At 44.7% G+C, this 25,428-nt stretch overlaps 1 protein-coding gene across 8 annotated transcripts in view; it reads left to right on the forward strand.

The window, feature by feature from the left end:
* LOC143767235 (uncharacterized) overlaps positions 1-25,428 on the forward strand; it is a 141,888-nt gene that overhangs the window by 103,462 nt on the left and 12,998 nt on the right. For 4 of the 8 annotated variants that reach the window (XM_077255416.1, XM_077255417.1, XM_077255413.1 and 1 more), the window contains exons 2-6: positions 2,739-2,843; positions 2,973-3,152; positions 3,227-3,350; positions 3,434-3,531; positions 4,954-5,044. In XM_077255416.1, the coding sequence (XP_077111531.1) occupies positions 2,766-2,843; positions 2,973-3,152; positions 3,227-3,350; positions 3,434-3,531; positions 4,954-5,044 (571 nt within the window). In that variant the 5' untranslated portion in view covers positions 2,739-2,765. Of the gene's footprint in view, positions 1-2,738; positions 2,844-2,972; positions 3,153-3,226; positions 3,351-3,433; positions 3,532-4,953; positions 5,045-16,103; positions 16,176-25,428 lie in introns of all 8 variants that reach the window. The other 4 variants (XM_077255418.1, XM_077255419.1, XM_077255411.1 and 1 more) reach the window with 3 other exon arrangements.

Here is a 25,428-nt window from a genome sequence, read left to right on the forward strand (position 1 = left end):
AGACTTCACAGAGATGTGCAGTCTGTACAAAAAAACTGGCCTCTTCACATAAGAAGACATTATGTAAAGAGTGCATGGAAGGTCATCAGGGAAGAGCAACCTTTCTTAATGGAAGAAATTAAAGGCCTAATCCACCAGGAGATAAAAACCTCCCTGGCCGCCTTTTTCCAGCCCACACCCTCTCCCCAGTGTCCCTCCAGAAGCTAAAAAGAGGAAGCTTCATCTAGAGGAGGAGGGGAATGATGACTCTCGGGATGAAACGTCGATCCCAGACGAACCTCTGGAAGAAGGTGAATTAATCCTGTACCCAGAGATCTCCCAAAAGGAGAGATATTTCTCAGGGAATATAGAGGAACTCCTCATGGCAGTAAGGAGGAGCATGGAAGTTGAGGAGGAGAAGACTGCCCATACTATACATGAAGAAATATTCGGGTGTTTCCATTCTAGGAAAAAGTAGGTGTTTTCCTGTTCATAAAAACATCCAGGATCTGGTGCTAGAGGAGTGGGAATCCATGTATGAACAAGCAAGGTAGGATTACTTTTTTAGTAAAAAGTGGGTGTGGTGTGGGTCAGAACAACCTGACCCACACCAACCAAACATAGCACGAATCCTGGATTTTCTGCAAGAGGGACTAGAAAAGGGTCTTAGATCTAGCACCCTCAAAGTCCAGGTGGCGGTTCTAAGTTCTTACTTTGACCAGACGTTAGCTGACCACCGATGGATTAGAAGATTTATGATAGCAGCATCTCACCTATGTACAAGAGCTACAAATTTAATACCTTCCTGGGACCTCAATGTTGTCCTAAAAGGGCTCACACTAACACCATTTGAGCCCTTATATAGACGTAGACAAACTCTCCTGGAAGACAGCCTTCCTGGTAGCAATAACTACAGCCAGGAGAGTGGGCGAGTTACAGGCTCTTTCGATCAACAAACCCTACATGAGAATCTTACAGGACCGACTTATTCTGTGACTGGACCCATAATTTCTTCCTAAAATGGTGTCAGAGTTCCACAGGTCTCAGAAGATAGAAGGAGGGAAGAACTATCAAGACCCAGGAAATAAGGAAGAAGCATTCCACACTCTGGACGTTCGGAGAATGGTGCTCCACTATCTTCGGGAGACGGGTAAAAACTAGGAAGGACCAAAACCTGTTTGTTCACTTTCGCTGACAGAATAAGGTGAGGGAGACTTCCAGATCCACAATCGCCAACTGGATCAAGAGAGCAATCTCTGAGACCTATCACATCCAGGGCCCTCCACCACCAGAGAAATTTACAGCTCATTTTAATAGAGCAACGTCTGTCTCCTGGGCCTAGAAAGCCAGTGCTTCCTTCGAGCAGATACGCAGACCTGCTACCTGAGCTTCTGTCCATATGTTTTCCTCAAGCATTACAGGCTAGACCTGATGTCTATAGAAGACTTGGCCTTTGGGAGAAAAGTCGTCCAGGCTATAGTCCCTCCCTAACATTACTCTTGGCTACTGCTCCAGTGTGCTGTCATGGGGGGTTACTAGAAAAAATAGAATTAGACTTACAGGTAATTCGGTTTCTAGTAACCCACCATGACAGCACAGATAAATCCCTCCCTTTGCTTAATTTTCGTTTTCTCAGATAAAGAGAATAAAATACAATTTGAAGCATTCCTACTCCTGTGGTCCTTTATAATAACACTGATGGAAGAATCTGGGAAGGGTTATTTAACCTCTTTGATATTTCCTGTCCCTATTAAGAAAGGGGTAACATCCTCCGGGGTGCTGTCGTGGTGGGTTACTAGAAACCGAATTATCGGTAAGTCTAATTCTATTTTTCATCCCTGACACAAATTCACTTCTGGGTTTTCTCGATTTATGCAGTACCTTTCTGGGACAATCACATTTACTGGGATTACAATTTCTTTAGCTTCTATTAATATTCTATTATCACCTGTTACTGACGTCCCCGGTTCTGCCGTCCCTATCTCTGTGGATGATCCTTGCACTTTATAACTTTGTCTTGCTTTATGGAATATTTATTAAAGGTTCACATACTGTATTTTAGATTTGCTTTTAGATTTGTTCTGTGTTTTTGGTGCTGGATTGTAGATATTCTGTGATAAATCTCTGTATGTGACTATAATCAGATTGTGTGTTATACCCAGGGGCAGGACAAGGCCATGACTTGGATGTAGTGATCATGTGATGCCCGTAACAGCTTCGGAGATTTCTTACATGGGATCTTTATGATGTTACATCGTCATCTTCTCCCCATTCAGGTCCCTACAATATCGGATCCTCTCAGTGGAGATCTTCTATATAAGAGTGTGAGGGTGATCTCTTCAAGTGAGATCTATATGATTGCTTGTACCTGACCAAATATAAGCTGAGTGCTAGCTTAGAGGCTAAGAATGTATCAGATTCACAGAGACGATACATACTCCTTTCTCAGTCAAAGTTTGTGCCCAACTGAACTTTATTCTCAAAACAAAAGAATATACTAAGAGCAGGAAATAGGGGGGGTCGCACAACTTTTGAACAGCTGGTCACTCTGATTGGTTCAATCCAACTTCATTTCCAACTTCACCTCCATATACGGTATTCAGTTCATTGTCCCAATACCCAGCGACGTCTTCACATTCCAAAAGTTCCTTCCAGTGTGCTGCTGATCAGGAAATAGACTCCATCTTGCTGCACCATATCTTAACTGACTTATATAAGGTTTAATAATTGATTTCATTAGCCATTTTCTCCTTCACAAGAGAATTTTCCTGACTGACACTACAAGGATGGATTGGGACAGGGACAAGATGGCGGAGAGGATATTACACCTTACCCTAGAGATCCTCTTCCGGCTTACTGGAGAGGTGAGAGATTCTGATGACCTCACATTACATCATTCTTATCTATGGGAATAACAGATGGACAGAACTGGAGAGGTGAGGACTCTGGGAATGTCTGTAGTGAGGTTTATTAATGTGTCTCTCCATAACCAGGATTACACAGTAGTGAAGAAGACCTCTAGTGAGCGCTGTCAGGCCCCTATGTCTGAGGGGTGGGGAAGACCCCTGAGCCCAATCATGGGACCTCCACCTCACCCTCTGATACATGAGGACATCAATAACCAGAACATCCTAGAACTCACCTACAAGATGATCAAGCTGCTGACTGGAGAGGTGACACTGCTAGGATATTATACAGTAACACTATGGAGGGATCGGGGGGATAACTTTATCATTGTATGTATCAGGTTCCTATAAGGTGTCAGGATGTCACCGTATTTTTCTCCATGGAGGAGTGGGAGTATTTAGAAGGACACAAAGATCTGTACAAAGACGTCATGATGGAAGTTCCTCAGCCCCTCACATCACCAGGTAATAGAGAGGACTAATTACACTCGGCTTATAATTATCTGTATGTAAAGAATGAATTCAGTCCCAGTATGTGTTTCCTCCAGTTCTATCCAGTAAGAGGACAACACCAGAGAGATCTCCCCCTCCTCTTCTTCCACAGGACTGTAAACAAGAAAATCCCAATGTTCCTCAGGAATATCAGGTAGATGGAGAGAAGGTGTCATGAGATATTTCCTATGATGTGTAGAAGGCTGTGAAGGTCTTATGTTCAGTCTATTTTTATCCACCAGTAAAAAGGAAGAGTCAAACAGCTGTATGACTCGGACTGGAATTGCATCAGATTGCTCAAACTCGCTGGTGGCCTTCTCGAACTGAGCATGACAGCATGCATTTCTATGCAACTGTCATTCTTGGGCTGCACACCTAATATGCTTCAAGTGCTAACAGTGAGCAATAGAGCAACCTCACTCTACAGAGCTCCATATAGGAAGCATGCACTACAACTATTGTCTCCCCTGCTCCCAGCTGCAGGGATAACCCTCTGTTACTATCCCCTACCTAGCTGCAGGTCTGACCCTCTGTAACTCTCCCCTGCCTAGCTGCAAGGCTGACCCTCTGTAACTCTCCCCTGCCCAGCTACAGGCCTGACCTTCTGTAACTCTCCCTTGGCCAGCTGCCGGCCTGACCCTCTGTAACTCTCCCTTGGCCAGCCGCAGGGCTGACCCTCTGTAACTCTTCCTTGCCCAGCTGCAGGGCTGACCCTCTGTAACTCTCCCTTGCCCAGCCGCAGGGCTGACCCTCTGTAACTCCCCCTGTTCAGCTACCTACTAGCGATGAGCGAGTATACTCGTTGCTCGAGATTTCCCAAGCATGCTCGGGGGGTCTCCGAGTATTTGTAAGTGCTCAGAGATTTAGTTTTTGATGACGCAGCTGCATGATTTACAACTGCTAGCCAGCATAAGTACATGCGGGGGTTGCCTGGTTGCTAGGGAATCCCCACATGTAATCAAGCTGGCTAACAGATGTAAATCATTCAGCTGCGGCAAGGAAAACTAAATCTCCGAGCACTAAAAAATACTCGGAGGACACCCGAGCGTGCTCGGGAAATCTCGAGTAACGAGTATACTCGCTCATCACTTACTACCTACACTTTTTTATAACGATCACATAAAAGTGACGACAATAAATTATAACATTAACCATATGACAGCACTTTGCTTCATGGTCCTGTAATTGCAGTATATTCTGCAGCACCACAAACATACCTTTGTGTCACACATCAATTCTCTTCCGGAGGTGCCAGGATCTTCCAATCCTTTACACCAGGAATATAACAGTGAGTTTTCCTTGTTTTCCTGCCTTCACAGTCCTCAGATCTTAACCCTATAAAACATCTGTGGGACGAGCCAGAATTGGTTGTTGAGAGCACCTTCATCTAATTTGTGTGCAATCTATGATGTGATTAATATACGATTAATACTAGATGGGTGTCTCTAGTAATGTGGCCATTCAGTGTATGTTTTATATCTGGTGAAGATGACATTGTAAAGCTGATCATAGACATTAGATGTTGCCTGGATCTTCTGTCTTCATCTGTGTGTGACTTTTACAATTTGTGTTTCAGGGTGAAGATCTGCCCCATATTAATACTACAGAGACATATGTGATTGGTGATGAGTGGTGTAAAGAGGAGATTCCTACAGATAACCACAAAGGTGAGTAGTGACCACTAAATGCAGAGAAGTCACAGGCTCTAATCAGTCAATGAAAAAAGTGTCATGGTGTGAGGGGGTTGAGGTATTTCCTCCTTGGGTGATTTTTTTTTTTTTGTATTACCATACATGTATTCTTTAGTCTGTGAAATCCAATGGCACTGGCACTTTATATTCTTCATCCATAATTGTGTAGTATATCTGTCTTTCCAGTCCTTTAAAGGGAACCTGTCAGCAGGATTGTGCACAGTAACTTACATACAGTGTCAGCTCGGCGCCGTTATACTGATTAAATCGATACCTTGGTTGATGAAATCTGTCTTGTGGTTGTTGTTTAATCTTTATTTTCAGTTTTGTGTTAATGATATGCTCTTACTGAGGGGCGGCCTGTGGGGGTCTTCATGTGGTGCTCTGATTAGCTTTTCATAATGCAGACTGCTGACAGGTCACTGATCCCTCACTGACCTGCTCCCTAGTTTACATGATGAATATTATACACATACTAAAATAAAATAAAAATAAACCTTCTGCAGTCAGGCGCCAACCGTGGCACCTGCGGTGCAGCATAATCACATGTGTAATGTGTATAAAATTATTATGGTTGACGTTATCAGATAGCTGCTACTGGAAGAGGATTTTTTTTCCCGGCAAGATGGCGCCACCGGCACAGTAGTAGCTATTGGATCACCTATATACACCACTGGCTGCTACATTGCAGGCAGGCACCACTTTCAAATGGATTTTTTTTTTAAATATGTCAAGTATAATAATTTTATGCAGATTACACATGCAATTATGCTGAAGCGCAGATGCCACGGCTGGCGCCTGCTTGCAGAAGGTTTTTTTTTCTTTCAGCATGTATGTATTTATATATACGGTAATCATTATGTAAACTAAGGGGCAGGTCAGTGAGCGATCAGTGACCTGTCGGCAGTCTTCATTATGAATACCTAGTTGTACTTTTGAGCGACACCATTGGTGAACGACACCATTGGTTTTAACATATCATCTACTGGAAATTAAATTGGAAAAAGAAAAGTGCAATTCCGCAGGTTTTTTTTTTATACCATTAGTGATGAGCGAACGTGCTCGCCACTATTCGTTACTCGCCCGAGTATCGGGGTACTCGCCGAGCAGTGAGCATTTCCGAGATTATTTGGCGGTAACTGCAGTCTCCACCCAGCGTTTTTTGCGGACTTTAAAGACCCAATCATGGTGCAGGGATTGTCTGCCAGGCCATGAAACGCCGCAGCCATCTTTGCTGTGGTCGTGCAGTGATTGGCTGGGCCATACAGCATCATCCCGAGTATGAGACCATGCGCCGCCCTGCTCGCCGCATTCTGTTCCTGTTTCAGCGAGAGTAGGGAGAGCTGCTGCCGAGATAGGGTCAGAATCGTGGTTTTTAGAGTTAGTGTAGGTCTGCAACTCTTACGTCCACAACTCCTCAGAAACCAACAGTCCTTTTTAGGGCTAATTCTTGGGTCCCGATATTGCAGCGCTAGGCAGGCAGGGCACAGCATATCCACATCCACAAGGCCTGCAGGCACTATATGTGCATCCATTGGTCCCACTGCATCCTTCCCAAAGCGCCATAACTGCCTGCTGCTGCTGCAGCTTATTTACTGTCTATATACCTTTTTTTTTTTTCCATCCACAAATTTCCCCCCCCCCTACAAAGAAAAAAAATATACAGTCTGTTCTGTCAGACTGAGGCCTGTTGAAAAGTGATAGTATGTCAGGCATATGTAGCATAGTTACGTGTGCTACCCTTGTGTCCCTTTTTTTTTTTTTTTTTTTTTTTTTTTTTTGGTGTTTTAAATTCCCCGAAAAAGGCCTCATATATCTGCATGCGCCAAGTTTGGTCATTGGAGGCCGGTGTACTTATTTTGTGGCTGTGTGATACTCAAATTCTATACAGCACTATTTAGCATCCAAAAAAATTATAAGGCCACAGAGTGGTATTTCTGTTACAGCCGTCGTATATCTCTGCTCCAAGTTTTGGCATTGGAGGCCGGTGTACTTACTTTGTGGCTGTGTGATTCTCAAATCCTATACAGTGCTATTTCGCATAAATTAACTTAAAAAAAAAAATTTGAATACAGTCTATTAGGTCAGGCTGAGGCTTGCCTGGTGTATGGGTTTGAAAAATCGTAGATTTGCAGGCATACTGATCACATATTATTTTGCTAGTAATAAAGACATTTGTGTTGAGCATTTGAAATAATGCAGTATTCCATTTAAAATGGTTAAGGCAAGGGACGGGGAAGTGGATGTGATGGTGCATCCAGAGGATGAGGCCGTGGGCAAGGTCCAAGTGGGCCATAACAAAGACCCACATCTTCTCCCTTGACCTTCCTGTCCCAGTTTCTAGGGGACCGCAGCACACCACTATTGAAGCCAGACCAGTGTGAAACGGTTGTTGGTTGGATAGCGGATAATGCTTCCAGTCACATAGCCACCACCACCACCTTGTCTTCCACATGGTTAAGTCTGAGTAGCCTTGAGTGTGGCCAGGATATTCCTTACCCTGATCCTCCTTCCTCCCACCATGACGAGTGCCCTGAGACAACTTATCCCACACTTGGAAACTCTGAAGAGCTGTTCAGTTTTCCATTTCAAGATTCAGAAATCTCTGCCGGTCAACTTGAAGTGGGGAAAGATGAGATTGCATGAAGAGCTGCCCAAAGCTTTGACCAGCCCCGGTCACACGAAGGCAATGGTGGGAAAGTGTCACAAGAGGTGGAAGATGATGAGACTCAATTTCCAGAAAGTCAGGAGGAGGAGCAGGGTGCCGATGTGGAAGACAAGGTAGTGGAGGACATAGTGACTGACCCAACCTGGCAGGAGGACATGCATAGCGAGGACAGCAGCACAAATAGGGAAGGAGGCATATCCCCCCAACAGGCAGGAAGAAGCAGTGTGGTGGCCACAGACAAAAGGCGTGCATCCGTTCCCCGTAACACCAACATGAGTGAAGTTGCCATTCCACCTGTGAGATCTTCCCGAGTCTGGCTATTTTTTAAAGACTGCCGATAACCCCAAACAGGCCATTTGCAGCACCTGCCATGCCCGCATCAGCAGGGGTAGCAAAACAACCAGCCTGACCACCACCAGCATGATCAGGCACATGCAAGCAAAGCACCCGACTTTGTGGGACGAACCTCAGGCTCCGGGACCACGGCCTGCTGGTAACACCACTGCTTCTTCCACTGTTTTGCGTAGAAGCCAATCCCCAGTACATCATGCATGTGAAGATGCCTCTAGCCCTGCACCTGTTGTGGCCCACAGTAAAGCAGCACCATCAGCAAGCGCATCCACGTTCTTGTCCCAGCACAGTGTTCAGTTGTCTATAACCCAGTCTTTGGAACGCAAGCAGAAATACCCCACCAACGCCCCACAGGCCACAGTCCTCAATTCTAATATTTCTCTTCTGCTTGCGCTATAAATGTTGCCTTTTAGGCTTATTGAGACGGAAGCTTTCCACAACCTGATGGCGGTGGCCATCCCAAGGTACTCGGTCCCCTGTCACCACTATTTCTCCCGGTGTGCCATACCGGCATTACACCAGCATGTCCCACAACATTACCCGTGCCCTCAACAATGCTGTTACCTGGAAAGTCCACCTAACCACGGACACGTGGACAAGTGCTTCTGGCCAGGGACGGTATATCTCAATGACGGCACACTGGGTTAACATAGTGGAAGCCGGGACGTAGTCGGACCTTGGGATGGAACACATCCTCCCCACGCCGAAGATTGCTGGCCCTACGTCAATCAGGGTTGCCCCCACAGTCTACAGCTCCTGCACCTCCTCCTATTCATCTGCCATGTCTGAAATCAACAGATCAGTCAGAAGCTTGAAGCACTGCAACACTGCCTCAGCCAAGCGGCAACAGGCTTTGCTGAAGTTAATCTGCATAGGTGACAAGCCGCACAATGCAGAAGAGGTGTGGACAGCGCTGAAAGAGCAGTCAGATGTTTGGATGACACCGCTGAACCTACAGCCAGGCATGGTCGTGTGTGACAATAGCCGTAACCTAGTGGTGGCTCTGAGGCAAGGTGAGCTCACACATGTACCTTGCTTGGCCCACGTGCTTAACCTCGTGGTTCAACGCTTTCTGAAAAGCTACCTGTAGCTGCAGGATCTGCTAGTGAAAGTACGCCGTCTGTCTGCCCATGTTAGAAAGTCAGCTACAGATTCAGCCGCCCTTGCCGTGCTTCAGCAGCGTTTTCAGCTTCCAGTTCACCAACTGTTGTGTGATGTCCCCACGTGCTGGAACTCTACACTGCATATGTTGGAAACATTTGTGAGCAGAAGAGGGCCGTTGTTGACTACCAACATCAACAAGGCCATTGAATTTCAGGTCAGATTCCACACATAAGACCTCAGGAGTGGACATGGATGTCAGACATATATAACATCCTCCAAAACTTTGAGGACTGCACCAAGATGATGAGCGGTGATGACGCCATAATTAACATCACCATCCCGCTTCTCAGCATTCTGAAAAACTCTCTGATCACCAACAAAGAGGATGCATTGCAGGCAGAGCACGAGGACATGGAGCAAGGAAACATACAGGGTGATTACACTCAGCCCAGCCTCATGTCTTCTCAACGTAGATTGGTAGGCAATGAGGAGGAGGAGGAAGAACAGGAGCTACTTTCATGCGCTATAGAGGGTACTACAAACACATCTGTATTAGCTTCTGTTCAGCGGGGATGGCCTGAGGACAGGGAGGATGAGGAGGAGGACAACATGGTCAGTTGTCCTGTTGGTGAGGACACGGAAGTCTTGCCTCGTTAGCAGTCTGGCATGCATGGCTGACTTTATGTTGCGCTTCATTTCAAGTGATCCTCCGATTATCAAAATTTTGGGTGACACTCATTACTGGTTGATGACACTTCTAGACCCACGCTACAAGGAGAACTTACAATCTCTTCTGCCTGAGGCAGAGAGGTGTACAAAAATGTTGCAGTACCACAGGGCCCTTGTAGCGGAATTAGTTAGAAAATTCACATGTGAGAACGCTGGCAGCAGAGTTTGTTGTACAACCAAGGACTTTAAGCGAGAGAGAGACAGAAGTACAATCCAGCTCAGGCAGGGGAACAATGGCCAAATTCTGGGACAGTTTTCTCAGACCCTCCCATCGTGGCGGCACAGAGGCAAGAGGTACTGTCACAAGAAGTGCAATGTTTGGGAAGATGGTGAGGGAGTACCTTGCAGATCGTACAAACATCCTCCGTGATTCCTCTGTGCCTTTTAATTATTGGGTATCCAAGCTGGACACGTGGCATGGACTGGCTCTCTACGCCTTGGAGGTCCTGGCCTGCCCTGCTGCTAGCGTTCTGTAAGAGAGGGTTTTTAGTGCCGCTGGTGGAATTATCACAGATAAGTGCATCCGCCTGTCAACTGAAAATTCTGACAGGCTGACTCTTATAAAAATTAACAAGGCCTGGATTGGGAAAGACTTCTGTATACCACCAAGTGAAACCAGCGAAACATAACCTCAAATACATTCTCTGTTTTGGGAAGGTGTATTCTCCTGCACCTCTTCACAACCACACATGGGTATACACTTCCAGATTTGGTCTGTTTGTTTTTATCCTCCTCCTTATCCTCATCCTCCTCATCGAGAACCACTATATCACCATGGTGAACGTGGTCTGTACGGTGCATTTTGGCCAAGGGTGCTGTGATGGCACTCTTTTTATTTTTTAAAAAAAGGACAACACATTGGGGAATTGGGCATGACATTTCTTTGGGCCTAATTCTTAACTCGGTCTCCTGCAGTCAGTCCTGTACCTGCCAGTAGATCACCATGGTGAATGTTGGCCAAGGGGCCTGTGATGGCACTCCTTTTTAAAAAAAAAAAAAAAGATTTTACATTGGGGATTTGGGCATGACATTACATTGGGCCTACTTCTTAAGTCTGTCTCCTGCAATGTGTCCTTTAACTGCCACTAGATGACCAGGGTGCACTTGCTCAGTACTGTTATAGGCCGGTGATTTTTGGACACGGGGGCTGGGATGGCACTATATTTTTAAGTCCAAAAAGGACAGCACATTGGGGAATTGGGCATGACATTTCTTTGGGCCGACTTCTTAACTCGGTCTCCTGCAATCTGTCCTGTACCTGCCAGTAGATCACCAGGGTGAACGTGCTTTGTACGCTACATTTTGGCCAAGGGGGCTGTAATGGCACTATTTTAATCAGTCCAAGACGGACACCACATTGGGGAATTGGGCATGGCATTCCTTTGGGCCTACTTCTTAACTGTCTCCTGCAATGTCTCTTGTTTAACTGCCACTAGATCACCAGGGTGAACGTGCTTTGTACTGTTATAGGCCAGTGAAGTTTGGTCAAGGGGGGCTGTGATGGCACTAGTCTATTTTTACCAAAGGTACCCCCCACTGGTGAAACCACATCCTTGTTGGCAAATACTTAATCATAACATTTGTGTATCTTATAAGAGCTCACTTGAAAAGCTCCTTTTCTCTAGTCACCTTCCATGACAGTCACCTTGGGAGGATGTCTCCCCGCCTTAATGGGGGACAGGAACACAAAGAGGTTAAATAACCCTCCCCTTCCTGCTAACTCCAGTATTTTTCCTGTCCCCCAGTGGGGCATGAAGAGATCCTTCAGGTGCTGTCGTGGCCGGTGAACGGAGCACCTGGAATCTCTTACCGCTGGGCAGCCGAGGTCAGGCGGTGATCCTCTCCTCCTCCTCCATGTGCTGCGCTCCGTCTCCATCCTTGCTGTGGACTCAGGCCCTCCTTCCCGCCCCTCCCACGCCTCTGGGGCAAAGCTGGGCGGTGACGTGCTGCCGGGGTCCTCGCTGAGCTCCCCGGCATCCTCCCTCTCCAGCATCTGTGTGGAGTTCCGGGTTCGCGCAGCCGGATGTGACATCATTGTACTTCCGGTACAAGTGATCTCCCATGTACCCCAGCAGGATTTAGGCAGAGGTTATTACTCTCGCCTTTTCCTCATAAGGAAACCCTCCGGGAAATGCAGGCTGATCATAAATCTGAAACCCTTGAACCAGGTCATCAAGTATCGGAGGTTCAAGATGGAGTCAGTCAAAACCGCAATCCTGCTAATTGGACAAGACTGGGTGATGGCAACGATAGACCTGAGGGATGCCTATTATCACGTTCCAATCCATCTGGATCACAGAAAGTTCCTCAGGTTCGCAATCTCCCACAACCGCAAGATCTCTCACTACCAATTCAACGTCTTTCCCTTCGGAGTATCTTCGGCCCCGAGAGTATTCTCAAAAATTCTTCTTATTATGGCTCCTTCAACATCTCAGCTGAATCAGGACGTATTAAAAACTCTGGATATTCTCGAGTCCCTGGGCTGGATCCCGAATTTCCTAAAGTCGGACCTACAGCCTTCCACGAGGAAGAAATTCCTGGGGATTCTCCTGGATTCAGAGAAAAGGATGTCCTTCCTTCCTGAAGATCATCAGCACGACCTTTGCCAAAGAATCTCAAGATTCAAGCATCAAAGATCCCCAACCCTGAGGGAATCCATGTCTATTCTAGGGTCCCTAACTTCGTGCATTCAAGCAGTATCCTGGGCCCAGGCACACACTCGGACCCTCCAGACTCACGTTCTTCTACATTCTCTGAGGTATCAGAACGCCCTGTCCAGGAGAATCCCTCTTCCCGGGCATGTGAAAGCAGCCCTGTCGTGGTGGATAAAAGGCCGAAACCTTCGGCGAGGGGTAAGCTGGGATCAGCTCCCTCTGAAAGTGCTCCACACAGATGCCAGCCGAAGAGGTTGGGGTGCTGTGGTGGATCAAACATATATTTTCAGGGACTATGGCCCACAGACATAAGTTCCAGATCCTCCAATCTGAGGGAACTAAAGGCAGTAGAGGAAGCGCTGCTAGCTGCCTCACCTCTAATCCTAGGCCATCATATTCATGTCTACTCCGACAACGTGACGACTGTGGCTTATCTTCATCACCAGGAGGACCCCTGACGAAGCCCCTTGTGAGGGGCGACACGCGTTGGGTTTCCGCTTCACCTGCGTCTCATTTACCAAGGGTTTTACTGATATGATTCTGGGCATTGCATTATTTCGCTGCACATGGAGCTCTCTTCATCTTCACTTGCTTACAGCCCTACTAGGTGATGTGAGACAGTAATATATATATATTTTTCTGCTTTTGTGAACTATTTAGTGTGCATTCTCTGAGGTACAGCTAATGTTTTGTAGCACATTGCACTAACTATTTTTGGTACACAGTGGATACATGCCACATATTCATGGTAAATTTGGCCATTTCATCCATCTGAATCTGTTTATTTGCATGTATTACTTTCATGGTGTAGTTATCTATCTGCCATGTGGCTCCATGTTTGCTAGCACTATGATGTCCATATAGGTTTTGTCCTATATTGTATATATGACCCAATGCAATTGGCGCAGGTGTAAGCCCCATTACGGGCTTTGGTTTTCAGGAACTAGCATGTTCCCTTTTTAATTGTTTTTATGTGTGTTGTCTTTATTACATGTTTCTTATGTACTGTATTACATTAATAAAAATTGTGTACATTTTTTGCTAAATCCTTCAAGTGGTGATCCCCATTTTTGTACTACCTCCACTTTCTTCTTAGTCTGTGGATTCTTGCATTTTGGAGGTTTGGGTGATCCCCTTCTGGCATCCGTGGTGCCCCCTTCTTTTCATATATAACTTCATCACCAGGAGGGCACAAAGTATACCAGTCTGAAACTAGTGGCAGCTCGGAAATATTTCTCTGGGCTGAGAAACACCTCCTTTCAATCTCCGCGGTTCATCTGTAGGGTTCAGACAACACCAAAGCGGACTTCCTCAGCAGGAAAGACGTGCATCCTGGAGAATGGTGCCTGAACCAGGAGGTTTTCCTATCCTTAACCTCGAGATGGGGAACCCCGGAGGTCGACTTGTTTGCAAATTCCCAAAACACAAAGTCAGAAACATATTTCTCCCTCAGCCCCGTGCAGGGTGCTCTGGGAATGGATGCTCTCATTCATCCATGGACCTTCAACTTGGCTTTCGCCTTTCTGCCAATTCCGATGTTGTAAAAGACACTGCAGAAAATCCTGTCAGACAGAGTCACAACAATCCTGATTGACCCATTGTGGCCAGGGCGGAGCTGGTACAGCACCTTGAGGGGAATGACCGAAGAAGGTCCCATTCTTCTTCCTCAAAGATCCGATCTCCTCTTTCAAGGTCCCTTCTCTTATCGGGATCTCAAAAAATTGAATCTAGCTGCCTCGCTATTGAAACCAACATTCTAATAGCCAGAGGTCTCTCCGATAGGGTTATCCAAACTCTCCAAAAGAGTAGGAAACCGGTGACTAACGCCATCTATAACAAAGTATGGAAGAAATTCTCTTCCTGGTGTCTTCCCAGTGTCCCGGATCCCTTCCACCCCAACATCTCTCAAATCTTAGACTTCCTCCAGAAGGGTTTAGAACTTGGGCTCTCCCCGAGTACTCTCAAAGTTCAGGTATCGTCTGTCAGTTCCTTTTTTGACCAGGATCTAGCTGGCCACCGATGGATCATGCGATTCATAACTTCAGCTAGCAGACTACGTCCTAGTCTCCCTAGTCGGATCCCTCCTTGGGATATAAATGTAATACTCAATAGTTTAACTCAACCACCCTTTAAGCCCTTGTCTTCTCTACCCCTTAAAATCCTAACACTTAAAACGGTGTTCCTAGTCGCTATTACCACAGCTAGGCGCGTAGGAGAATTGCAGGCCTTGTCAATTCAAGAACCTTTTCTATCCATAAATTCTGACAGCATAATCCTACATCTAGACCCTGCCTTTATGCCCAAGGCCGTTTCAGATTTTCATAGGGGTCAGGATGTGGTTTTGCCCTCATTTTGTCTAAACCCTTGCAACGAGAAGGAGGAAAACTTCCATACCTTGGACGTCCGTAGGGTAGTTCTCCATTACCTGGAGCAGTCCAAATCTTGGAGGGTCGATCAGAATCTTTTTATCCAATTCTCAGGCAAAATAAAGGGAAGAAGGCGGCTAAAAGCACGGTTGCAAGCTGGATAAAACAAGCCATCTGCCTTGCATATTCGGCCAAAGATCTCCCTCCGCCGATCTCTCTGAAGGCCCATTCTACCCAGTCGGTTTCCACATCATGGGCAGCAAGAGGAAACACCTCATCAGAACAGATATGCAGAGCCGCCACATGGTCTTCTGTTCATACCTTCACCAGACATTACAGGCTGAATTTCGACAGGGATCTGACCTTCGGCAGACGTGTTCTACAGGCTGTGGTCCCTCCCTAAAGAAATTAACATTGGTATATCTCCAAGGTGACTGTCGTGGAAGGTGACTAGAGAAAATAGAATTAGACTTACCGGTAATTCGGTTTCTAGTAACCTTCCACAACAGCATTAATTTCCTTCCCTAGCTGATATTTCTCTGGATGATTCCTGCACTTTAGTGGTAACTATTCACGCTACTATGGCCAGAAAAAACACTGGAGTTAGCAGGAAGGGGAGGGTTATTTAACCTCTTTGTGTTCCTGCCCCCCATTAGGGCAGGGAGACATCCTCCCAAGGTGACTGTCGTGGAAGGTTCCTAGAAACCGAATTACCGGTAAGTCTAGTTCTATTTTTGTGTTGCCTTGTTGCTAACATTGAACACAATACACTTCATATAAATTTGATAAAGCAATGCTGTTACTTTGCCTCAGTAGTTCATTAAAAATATAGCTTTGTCCACTATATTTGTTTCTCTCCCTGCGAGCCTTAACTTTATCTGCCTTAAATGTACAAATGGAGAATATACAAATTTGTAAATAAGATTGAAATACTGTATACCGAATGCATTCAGACAATCACATAGCTGCATTTCTTGTAAAACATTTATAGATGTGACAGACAATGCTCATAGTGACACAATCTTGATAAATGTTTGTTTATTCACTTCACAAACAGTTCTAAGCCTCTATATGTTTGCTGTTTGTCATTGTAAAACATTAAGGTTTACTGAAAGTATGGCGGTGGTGGTTTGATCTAAATCCTTGTGGCTTTCATTTTCTAGGGGTTTATGGCCCCTCGTCTGATGACTCCATGATATCTGTTTCATCCAATCTTGAAAATTGGCCATTTGAAGGTATGGGTAAAACTAGAGTTACTACATAGTGTTATTCACTATATAAGACTAGAGAAACATGACTAAGACAGATGCCAAAACTGGGGTACCTGTACATGTACAGTGTGCTGATACCTGCATAATTGGGGACGCCCATGCAGTGTAGGTAATCTCCCAGGGGTTCTGTGTAGTTGGTGTTGATCTAACTATACTGTATGTAGTTAATCTACATATATACGTAATCACTATATTTATTTAATCCTTATATGTACTTATTAACCTGTGTATGCTAACACATACAAAAGTGTACGCACTCACACTATTCAATCCTACTATTCCTTGAATTTTGTAGTTTGCAATAAAATTGCCTTATATTGCAAGTATTTGCCTTTTTTAAAGCCATATCTGAACCTTAGTGTTAAAAACATGTCAAATAAAATTGCCAAATTCTCCTGTAAATAATTGTGCAAAGAGGAAACCATCATACCATTAAAAAATACGAGTTAATTTTCCTGGGCCCATCCAGTATGTGGGTTCCAAGGCCTAATGGGGTGCATATGACTGACTATGCAGCAGGGCTCACCTTCCTGCCAATGTATAAAACAAAGGAGTATGGAGCACAAAATGCATATTGTGAAGTGGATTTTCATGGGCACATCCACTATGTGGGTTCCAAAGCCTAATTGGGTGCATATGACTGACTATGCAGCAGGGCTGGCCTTGCCACCAATGTGTAAAACCAAGGAGTACAGGAGTACAAAATGCGTATTGTGAAGTGGATTTTCCTGGGCCCATCCAGTATGTGGGTTCCAAGGCCTAATGGGGTGCATATGACTATGCAGCAGGGCTCAACTTCCTGCCAATGTATAAAACAAAGGAGTATGGAGCACAAAATGCATACTGTGAAGTGGATTTTCCTGGGCCCATCCAGTATGCGGGTTCAAAGGGTTATGGGCTGCATATGAATTGGTAGCAGGGCACGCCTTGAATTCAATGGAACACTTTTCCCGGAGTCCCCCCTGGACATCTTATAACAGGGGTATTGTGGTGCGTCGTAATTGTTGGCAGCCCATCCACTCACAGCATAGGCTACAACAACTTAGGAGACCCACTGTTTCACAATGCTCCTTTAAGAAGATTAATGCCCCCTGATGCACCAGTATAAATAGGCTCTGTGACTTTAAGAGTCCCTCCTTCGTAAATGAAACAAGATGGGTCTGCTTATGTGTCACACACCACATGGCCAGCTAGGGGTTTTAAATGTTACAATGACATTTCCCAGTGAATGCATGTGTAGTGGTTGAAAGCAATGTTAAAGTTGAAAAATGCTTCAAAAACTCTGCGTCTGAACTAAGCCTAAGTGGGAGAGGAAATTTTCTGTCTGGGGTTAAATATTTGGCCTTACAGGAAAGTCATTAACCTGCAAAGGATGCACCTTGACATATTTCAAAGTAAAACCCGTTTTGGTTTCGTTTTCATGTGTTTTTTGTGGCACTGGGAAAAATGGCACGAATCTCGGAAAAAAATGATTAAGCGTGTGAATTAGGAGTCAATAATGCTTCCAGGGGCTATCCCCCATGAGGTCCCTGTGTAATTTGAGCAGTGTTTTATGATTTTCTGATGTCTTTAGACCTTAAAAGGACCCCCGGGAGGGATCGCGGTAAAAATACTCAGGTCTCCCATACACTTACATTGGGCTCGTTGTTCTGGCCGAGTACACGAGTATTCCAATTTGCTCGACCCGAGCAATGAGCACCCGAGCATTTTAGTGCTCGCCCATCACTATATACAATGTTCACTAAATGCTGAAACTGACTTGCGATTATGATTCCACAGGTCATTACGAGTTCATAGACTCCAAACATGTCTAAGCTCTTTTTTAAGTGGTGAAAAAAAATGCAAAGTTTGGTTAGAAAAAAAAAAAATCTGCCATTTTCCGATACCCGTGGCGTCTCCATTTTTTGTGATCTGGGGCTGGTTGAGGGCTTATTTTTTTGCGTGCCGAGCTGAAATTTTTATTGATGCCATTTTGGTGTCGATAGAATCTTTTGGTTTCACAAAGAAAAAAAAAAATTGAATGGCACAAAGACAAAAAAATTGACTTACTGGTGGAGATTATGGTCTCTGAATCAACAACACCCTTCACGGTATAATCACGTTGTGTGGAGGTGCTTGCTGAAAAACACATGTGAAGTAATCCAGAAAGAAGAAGAAAACAGCCACACAACTCGAATCTTCCGTGAAATAAAAAACCTTTGTCCTTTATTTCATTTGCACAATGTGGACAAGGTTATAAGGGAGAGACGTTAGCAGAACATGCAGAAAAAACAAAAGAGGACTACTGCCATTTCGTGTCTTGCACGCTTCAATGGGTCCTATGCTTTGAATGGTAACTCATTTCCTTTTATGCTGCAACAATTAATCTGATTAATTAAAATCACATCTGTGTGAATTTAAAAACATACAAAATGCACAAAAACATGCACAAAAAAACCCAAACCAATTAAATATTTTTCGTTGATAATGATCCCTGTATAACAAATTTCTACACAATAGAACTTAGAAGAAACAAGAATAATCAAGTCTTTCATTCATTCCTAAAGGGCCTTGTGCATTTGCTCTTATTATCCATTTGGCTTCTTGCCGTAACAGAGCTTTGTTAGGGTATGTGTCCACGGTCAGTAAACGCTGCTTGTTTGACGCTGCGCAGAGCTATGTTGAGCGCTGACCACTGGGCGGCGCTCATAGCAATCCGCTGTGAGAAATTGACAGTGGCTTTTAACTACCGTATTTCGCAGACTATAAGACGCACCGGACCATAAGACGCACCCCAAATTTGGGGTGAAAATTGCAGAAAAAAAGATTTTTTTATAAGATGGGAGTCCGTCTTATTGTCCGAATTTACAGTATCTTACCTGTGGGCTGGTGGTGGCAGAGCAGGGTCACAGGAGGCATGGTGTCGGCAGAGGTGGGGCGAGGCGGTACGGCGTGCACCTGAGCAGGGTCCCTTCCTGCTTAGGTGGGCGACGCCACGGCCTGGTGTCCATGGGAGGGTGGCAGCAGTGGTTACCGGCAGAGGTGTTGGGATGAGGAGGCACAGTGAGAGGTATGGCGTTAGAGGGGTCCCTTTCCCCGGTGAGGTGATGCAGCAGCCCGGTAATGCAGCAGAGCCGGGTGAATCCTGTTGTTACCGCGGTGGCAGAGGTGTGGAGACGAGGAGGCGCAGTGAGCGGGGGTCCCTTTCCCTGGTGAGGTGATGCAGCAGCCCCGGTAATGCAGCAGAGCCGGGTGAATCCTGTTGTTACCGTGGTGGCAGAGGTGTGGAGATGAGGAGGCGCAGTGAGCGGGGTCCCTTTCCCCGGTGAGGTGATGCAGCAGCCCCGGTAATGCAGCAGGGCCGGGTGAATCCTGTTATCGGTGCGCGCGGCCATCTTCCTGAGGCCGCGCGTTCGCAGATGGAGCTCTGCTGCCCGGGGCTTCAGGAAAATGGCCGCCGCGATCCCCATCTGCGCACGCGCGGCATCCCGCGGCCATTTTCCTGAAGCCCCGGGCAGCAGAGCTCCATCTGCGAACGCGCGGCCTCAGGAAGATGGCCGCGCGCACCGATAACAACAGGATTCACCCGGCCCTGCTGCATTACCGGGGCTGCTGCATCACCTCACCGGGGAAAGGGATCCCGCTCACTGCGCCTCCTCATCTCCACACCTCTGCCGCCACACCTCTGCCGCCACGGTCCACGGTAAGCCTGCATTGCGAATATAAGACGCACCCCCCATTTTCCCCCCTTTTTTTGGGGGGAAAAAGTGCGTCTTATATGCCAAAAAATACGGTAGTTAACAGCCACAGGGTGGATCACAATTCCACCCGCGGCTGTTGCGGCGGGCACATGTCTATTTCAGCTGACATGTGTCGGGAAAGGTGCGGGCTCAACGCCGGAGTCCGACATAGGCAAACTATGATGTTGGAAAGGGGTTAAACAACAACCACAAGACGGATTTCATCAACCAAGGTATAATTTTAATCAGTATAAAGACGTCAACCTGACACTCTGTAGGTTACTGTTCACAATTCTGCTGACAGGCTCCCTTTAAGAATTAAATAATAATTGGTGACTATTGGGCGTTATTTTGGGCAGAAGATATATATAATTCATGACACAGGTACTTCTATTTCATCATGTTTACTTTGTCAGTTGATGATTTAAAATGGATATTCATGGACTTAATAATTTTTGGATAAGTTCAATATTGTATTGACATAAATAATATGTACATGTATAATTGATGTGATACAATACCATAGTGATTTATTCTTATATTTATCACCACCATCTTCTTGAGGGCTTACCCCTCCCCCTCCAAAGCTGTTTTTTAATGATTCTTAACTTGTCCACGTCTTATGTTTGTTTTTATGTGTGATTTATTTAATGGATAAAATGTTTAATTTACTTTTTTAAATGTCCACTTTGATGAATACCTTTTTATTGGGTTTCTATTCGATTTTGTCGGTTTTCCGAGCTTACTGCTGTTTATCATTGTTTTTTCCTTCTTAAAAGATTTATTCTAATCAGTCAATGGCTTGTAGCGTAACTTTAGCTGTTTGGGGTTTTCTGGTTGTGTTCACATGAAACTTTTGATGTGGATGTAGGGGCTCATTCATTATGGGGCCACCTGGGAATATTCTTTCTTTTTTTTATTTTTAGAATGTGCTAAGAACTATCTTGCAGGTAGTCATTTCCTACCTACTGCCGATCTCTACCAACACAGAGTTGTCACAGGCAGCTCTTGCTGGTGATTTGGCTATTCTTCCACTCTATGTTGATTGAGTATGACTGCCGATGTCATGCTGATTGATAGTTTAACTGCCGGAAGCCGGTTATCAATCACCATGATATCAAAAGTAGTGCCTTACCTACAGAGCAGCCCGGAAGAAGAAGAAAAGCTGCTCTACTGATATGGAGACGCCGAATCACCGGCAGGAGCAGTCGATGACCACTCTGGCCCAGCTCCGAGTACAACAGGCAAGTAATTGCCTCTGTTAGCAAATACTTGCCTGTGTCGTTTATAAGCCCATAGTATAAAGAAAGCCTTGGACAATCTCCTCGAGATTGGCACCGAGCACACCAGTCTTAACTGAAAGTGGGCGGTGGGGTAAGTAATGCTGAATACTTTAAGAATAACACGCTTCTTCTCAATGTTGTGCATCTTGCTAGAAATGGTACCAAAAGCAAGGTTGGATTGGAACAACATTTTTGATGGACGGAAATTATGCCCCTAGCAATGAATTTGGCGGGCACCATCAAGCCTCGTTCATGCTCCAACCACTTTGGTGGACCTTCCTTAAACTGTCGTGAAAATGACAATGTTCTGCAAAAAGTTTGCGACTTTTTTCATTGTTTCACTTTTTCTTTTTTTTTTTTTTTTTTTTTAGCAGTATTTTGTACGAATTTTTACCACTGCATCCAGAACAAGTTTCTGAGCTGTTGCAGAGGAGATAACTCTTTACTCACAGTCCTGTCCATCCCAGGTCACTCTGCACAATGGATGTCTCTAAGCATATTATGAAACATGTTGGTTTCGGTGACCTCTGATATGAAAGTCAGAAACATTAAAAGCCACAGGCTTCACTGTTAAGTACACGCAAATTGTCTAAGCCAAAAACCTAAATATCATTCTTCTTTACTGGCACCTGCATACTGGTCTATACAGATATCTCTATATGCCAGTACCTTCTAAAATAAGGACTGAAAGCAATTACAATAAACATGACATGTTTTGTATAATCGTAACAACAGGAACAATTAAGCAAACACATTTTTATGGTGATCGGTGATGATGTGACTAAAAATGTTTTTGTTTTTTTTTTCATGTCAGTTTAGATAACTTTGTACAGCTTTATTTTTTTTTTTAATAGACACATATCCGAACACAGAAGGGTCCCAATGTTCCTTTTGTATTTTCATCTGAAGTCTGTGTGTCATCTGAGTGCTGTTTGTTCTTCACTGAGCAGTTGATAGGAGAAGTGTAAAGTTCCTACTAAGGCCTCTTTCACACTAGCGTCGTGCACTGCACGTCGCTATGCGTCGTTTTGCAGAAAAAACTCATCCTGCAAAATTGCTTGCAGGATGCGTTTTTTCTCCATAGACTTTTATTAGTGACGCAGTGCGACGCATTGCCACACGTCGCAACCGTCGTGCGACGGTTGCGTCGGACCGTCGCCACCAAAAAACGTTGAATGTAACGTTTTTTGGTGCGTTGTGTGCATTTCCGACCGCACATGCGCGGCTGGAACTCCGCCCCCTCCTCCCCGGAGCTCAGAATGGGGCAGCGGATGCGTGGAAAAACAGCATCCGCTGCCCCCGTTTTGCGGCACTTCCACACTATGCGTCGGTGCGCTGCAATGTCGCATTGCGACGTGCAGTGCACGACGCTAGTGTGAAAGTAGCCTTACTCGGTTGAACTTGAGGTAGGCACCGGAAGCTGTTTAAGTAAAATGTCCAGGCTGGTTTATTAAGACTCCATAAACCATGCTACAAGGAAATTAAATAAAAGGCCTTTCAGTGAAGGCAAAATAAAGTAAACAGTCCTAATAACGGCATGTTAGTGATAGTCTAGGATACTCAGGCTGGATAGCATCCATTATACAGTGGGTACGGAAAGTATTCATATCCCTTAAATTTTTCACTCTTTGTTTCATTGCAGCCATTTGATAAATCCAAAAAAGTAAATTTTTTTCTCATTAATGTACACTCTTCACCGCATCTTGACTGAAATAAAACAGAATTGTAGAAATTTTTGCACATTTAAAAAAAAAAAAAAAGAAAAAGAAACTGAAATATCACATGGTCATAAGTATTCAGACCCTTTGCTCAGTATTGAGTAGAAACACCCTTTTGAGCTAGTACAGCCATGAGTCTTCTTGAGAATGATGCAACAAGTTTTTCACACCTGGATTTGGATATCCTCTGCCATTCTTCCTTGCAGATCCTCTCCAGTTTCGTCAGGTTGGATGGTGAACGTTGGTGAACAGCCATTTTCAGGCCTCTCCAGAGAAGCTCAATTGGGTTTAGGTCAGGGCTCTGGCTGGGCCAGTCAAGAAAGGTCACAGAGTTGAACCTTCCGCTAAGTCTAAAGTCTAGAGCGCTCTGGTAGAGGTTTTCATCCAGGATATCTCTGTACTGGGCCGCATTCTTGTTTCCTTCAATTACAACCATTCGCCCTGTCCCTGCAACTGAAAACCACCCCCATAGCATGATAGTGCCACCACCATGTTTCACTGTTGGGATTGTATTGGGCAGGTGATGAGCAGTGCCTGGTTTTCTCCACACATACCTCTTCGAATTATCACCAAAAGTTCTATCTTCGTCTCATCAGATCAGTGAATGTTATTTCTCGTAGTCTAGTAGTTCTTCATGTGTTTTTTTAGCAAGCTCTATGCGGGCTTTCATATGTCTGGCACTGAGGAGAGGTTTCTGGCGGGCCACTCTGCCATAAAGGCCCTACTGGTGGAGGGCTGCAGTGATAGTTGACTTTGTGGAACTTTCTCCCATCTCCCTACTGCATCAGTGGAGCTCAGCCACAGAGATCTTGTGGTTCTTCTTTACCTCTCTTACCAAGGCTAGTGAAAGGAGTGTAGTGTGGTAATGGTTGAAATTTATTAACCCCTTCACCTCTCCCCTCCCTCTAAGCTTGTTTTTTCCTTGATGACCGGGCCATATTTTACAATGCTGACCAGTGTCACTTTGAGGTAATAACTCTGGAACACTTCATTGAATCCCACTGATTCTGAGTGTTTTTTTTACATATTGTACTTCATGATGGTGGTAAAATTTGATCGATATGACTTGTGTTTATTTTTTAAAAAATTGGAAATTTGGCGAAAATGTTGCAACTTTCAAACTTTTAATTTTCATTTAATTTACCACATGTCTACTTTTACATCAACACGATCTTATAAACATAATTTTTTGTTAGAAGGGTTAAAATTTGACCAGAGATTTCTCATTTCTACAACAAAATTTACAAAAACTTTTTTTTAGGTACAATATCACATTAGAAGTGACTTTGAGGGGCCTATATAACAGAAAATATCCAAGTGACACCATTCTAAGAACTGCACCCGTCAAGGTGTTCAAAACCATATTCTAGAAATCTATTATCCATGCAGGTGCTTCACAGAAACTAAAGCAATATGGAAGGATAAAAATAACATTTAACTTTTTTCACAAAAATTTTACTTTAAACCCAATTTTATTTTCAAGAAGGTAACATGAGAAACTGAACCACAAAATTTGGTGTGCAATTTCTCCTCAGTACGCCGATGTGGGGGAAAACTACTGTTTGGGTGTATGGCAGGGCTCGAAAGGGAAAGAGCACAGTTTTCGAACACACGATTTTCTGGAATTGAGAGCGGACACTATTATAGGGCAGGTTATAGTAGTTCACCGCGAGACACTAGGCAGCGGTAGCAGATGCTGCTCATTGTCTCTGCTGCATGTCAGGCTGTATGGTCGTATGAATCAACCATGCAGCCTGCCATCTAGATGTAGCTTAGCTAAAGGTGAGGAATATTGTTGTTTATTTTAATTCTCTTGCAGGTGACAATGGCGTCACTGGAAAGGGCTATATCGAAGTATGGTTTAGTTAAGATTTATTAAAGGAGTCTGTCATTCTTTCTATCATTGGACTTTATTCTGGGTGCGTGTTTTTATAGAATATGACTATGGGGTTAGTAATGGGGGCGTCTTATAGACATCTCTCCATTTCTAACCTCTGGGCTTGATGTCACCTGACAATACAAAGGTGACATAAACACCCCCAACTATCACCCTATTTGCCACTGCTACAGGGCAAGTGGGAAGAGTGAGGCTAAGTGCAAGAATTGGCATATTTTATAGTTTCACCTTTTCTTGGGAGGCTGAGAGCTGATATTTTTAGTCTTGGGGAGGTAGGGGGCGCGCAATATCCATGGCCCCTTCCTGGGCTATTAATATCAGCCCACAGCTCTCTGCCTAGACTTTGCTGGTTATTATTTATAGGAAGACCCTAAGTCATTTTTTCATTTTTTTTGGGTCCCCCATTTTAATAGCCAGTAAAAGCTAAGTATACAGCTGTGAGTATTACACCCTTCCTAAGCTATGAACATCTGCTCCCAGCCATCGACTGTTCCTCTGCTGGTTAAGAAAATTACGTGGGAACCCACAACATTTTTTCAGAAAAATCTTTTAATTAAATTCATTTACAGTAATCTGCACATGCACTGTACTAATTGTATA

This window comes from Ranitomeya variabilis, chromosome 4, assembly GCF_051348905.1.
Source record: "Ranitomeya variabilis isolate aRanVar5 chromosome 4, aRanVar5.hap1, whole genome shotgun sequence".
Lineage (NCBI taxonomy): Eukaryota > Metazoa > Chordata > Amphibia > Anura > Dendrobatidae > Ranitomeya > Ranitomeya variabilis.